Genomic DNA, 2,253 nt, shown 5'->3' on the forward strand with positions numbered 1-2,253 from the left:
ATTGGATGAAATCACGTTGAAACGGGGGTAAGGAGTTACGCGGCAAAAATAAAAAGAGAAAGAACACCAGGTACAACATGACCCATTACGCGCATCATTACGAAGCTCAACTTGGCGGTGGAGGCATAGAGACGATTTGCTGAGGTACACCACATGAGCGAGGACACGGAATCGGGAGCTTCTTGGGAGGATTGTTTCGTTGAATATTTCCTTTGCTGACCAGTGGTGCCAGAGCGGTCGGAAAAGAGGCACTGCGTGCAGGGATGAACGTTATGTCAGATATAAACAACGACACACAGTTCAAACAGTCAGTCAAGAGGCGAACCGCAGAATCGGGACATAATTTGAAGAGAGCTGCTGAAGAAAAGATTGATAAACTCATGAAGGGGTCCGGCTATAAAAGGTGAGGCTCGTAGGATTAGCGCGTCAGTCAAACATCGCCCGCGTGAACAGTCTTGTCGACGCGCGACGAACAGCTGGTACAACGGGAAAAATTAGACGGAGAAGGTCGAAGAAGAAAACAACGGCAAAGACACCCAAGCGGGTCGGAACCACCAAGAAAACAAAACGGAAAAAGTGTTGTAAAGAACGGGCCCTTACAGACATATTTGGACCCCGGTAAATCCACGCGCCGCACGCCTACAACGTAAACATCAGCAATGGCCTTCCTGTACGCGCATTCGGGTGAGTGTATGAAGTCGGAATTGGAATTATTTTCTCTACCACCAACGTAGACGTCTATTGAGGCTGGTTAATGGGTACACTGCAAGCCCGTATCATCTCTAACCGATGATTCCCCGATTGAATTTGTTGTACCTGAAAACGGCGATGAGTACATCGACTTGGCACACACTATGCTTAGCGTACGAGTGAAGTTACAGTCATTGGCTCCGGTAACCCCAGCAGGCGAAAGCAACGCGCCCACTCCGCACGCCACTCCGGTAAATAATCTGCTCCATTCAATGTTCAATCAAGTCGACATATTCTTCAATCAAAAACTAGTCTCCCCATTCAACAACTCTTATGCCTATCGAGCGTACATAGAGACCCTACTGAATTACGCACCTCACGCCAAGAAATCTCATCTTTCATCGGCACTTTGGTACGACAGCGAGGAAGGAGTATCAGATGTATCCGACGCCGACGCTGCCGGTGCGGATCGAGGATTCAACGAACGCAAACGGGCACTGCGGGCAAATACACTGCGACGTATTCAATCAAGACAAATTTTTACTCAACGGCGTGGAACTGCGTCTTCGTCTCGTGAGATCGAGAGATAGCTTTTGCATCATGGAAGCTGAAAATCGCCGCAAGCTACACATCCTGGAAACTTCGCTGCTCGTTCGTCGGGTGAAGATCAGCCCCGGAATCTTGTTGGCGGATGCACGGTCACTAGCCAAAGGTACAGCAAAATACCCCGTGACCAGAGTCGAGGTGAAATCCTTCACTATACATGCAGGAGTACAAGCAGAAACGCTGGACAATGTGATACTTCGTCAGCTACCGAAACGAGTGATAATCGGATTTGTCAGCAATAAAGCCTTTAACGGAGACAGACAACGCAATCCATTCAATTTTCAAAACTACTCTCTGAATTTCCTCTCGCTGTACGTCGACGGAGTGCAAGTTCCATCGAAACCGCTACAGATGAACTTTGGCAAAGACGATCTCTACGTGGACGCCTATCACACCCTCTTCTCCGGTACGGGGATTCATTTTCTGGACGACGGAAATGGTATCAATCGACAACAGTTCGCCAAAGGAAATTGTCTAATGGCATTTGATCTAACTCCTTGGCGAGAGGGGGCGGGGAAAGGGAAACGCGCCCCCAAGTCACTCCTAGGCAAGAGGCAGCGGGGGAAGGGGAACGCGCTCCAAAGTCACTCCGAGGCGAGGGGCTAACGCCAGAGCGGGATAAGAGGGGGGTTTGTTGTGACGCCCCAAAGTGCATCTATACTACTTGCAAGTCTGTCGAACCAGCGCGAGAATTTCAGGTTTGATTCATAAATAGCCAAAATCCGCTGGAAATTGTAGAATTCCTGTCTATCTTGTGTCCAAATGTAAAAATCTCTAATTTTTTGCTGGGCTGACCTGAGTGTTTGCAATCCTGAGAAACGCTTCCAAGAATTCCGGGTTTTGATCGTAACTTGGTCAGAACGGTCAGAAATGACAAGAATCGAGGTTTTCTCAGCCAAAAAATAACTTTTTTCTGGTTTTTCGGTGCGGGGCAGCTGAGTGTCTGCAAGTCTGTCA

At 48.5% G+C, this 2,253-nt stretch overlaps 1 protein-coding gene across 1 annotated transcript; it reads left to right on the forward strand.

Annotated features, from left to right (window-relative positions):
* Positions 1–1,290: 1,290 nt before the first annotated feature.
* LOC124404701 (uncharacterized protein F54H12.2-like) lies at positions 1,291–1,902 on the forward strand. Its single transcript, XM_046879030.1, has one exon. It carries the CDS (start codon positions 1,291–1,293, stop codon positions 1,900–1,902), a length of 612 nt encoding a protein of 203 aa, XP_046734986.1.
* Positions 1,903–2,253: the final 351 nt, after the last annotated feature.

The sequence above is a fragment of the Diprion similis genome, chromosome 3, assembly GCF_021155765.1.
Source record: "Diprion similis isolate iyDipSimi1 chromosome 3, iyDipSimi1.1, whole genome shotgun sequence".
NCBI lineage: Eukaryota > Metazoa > Arthropoda > Insecta > Hymenoptera > Diprionidae > Diprion > Diprion similis.

What these genes read in the sequence shown, in the direction of transcription:
- LOC124404701 (XM_046879030.1), top strand. Translation starts at nt 1,291, where the DNA reads ATGGAAGCTGAAAATCGCCGCAAGCTACACATCCTGGAAACTTCGCTG.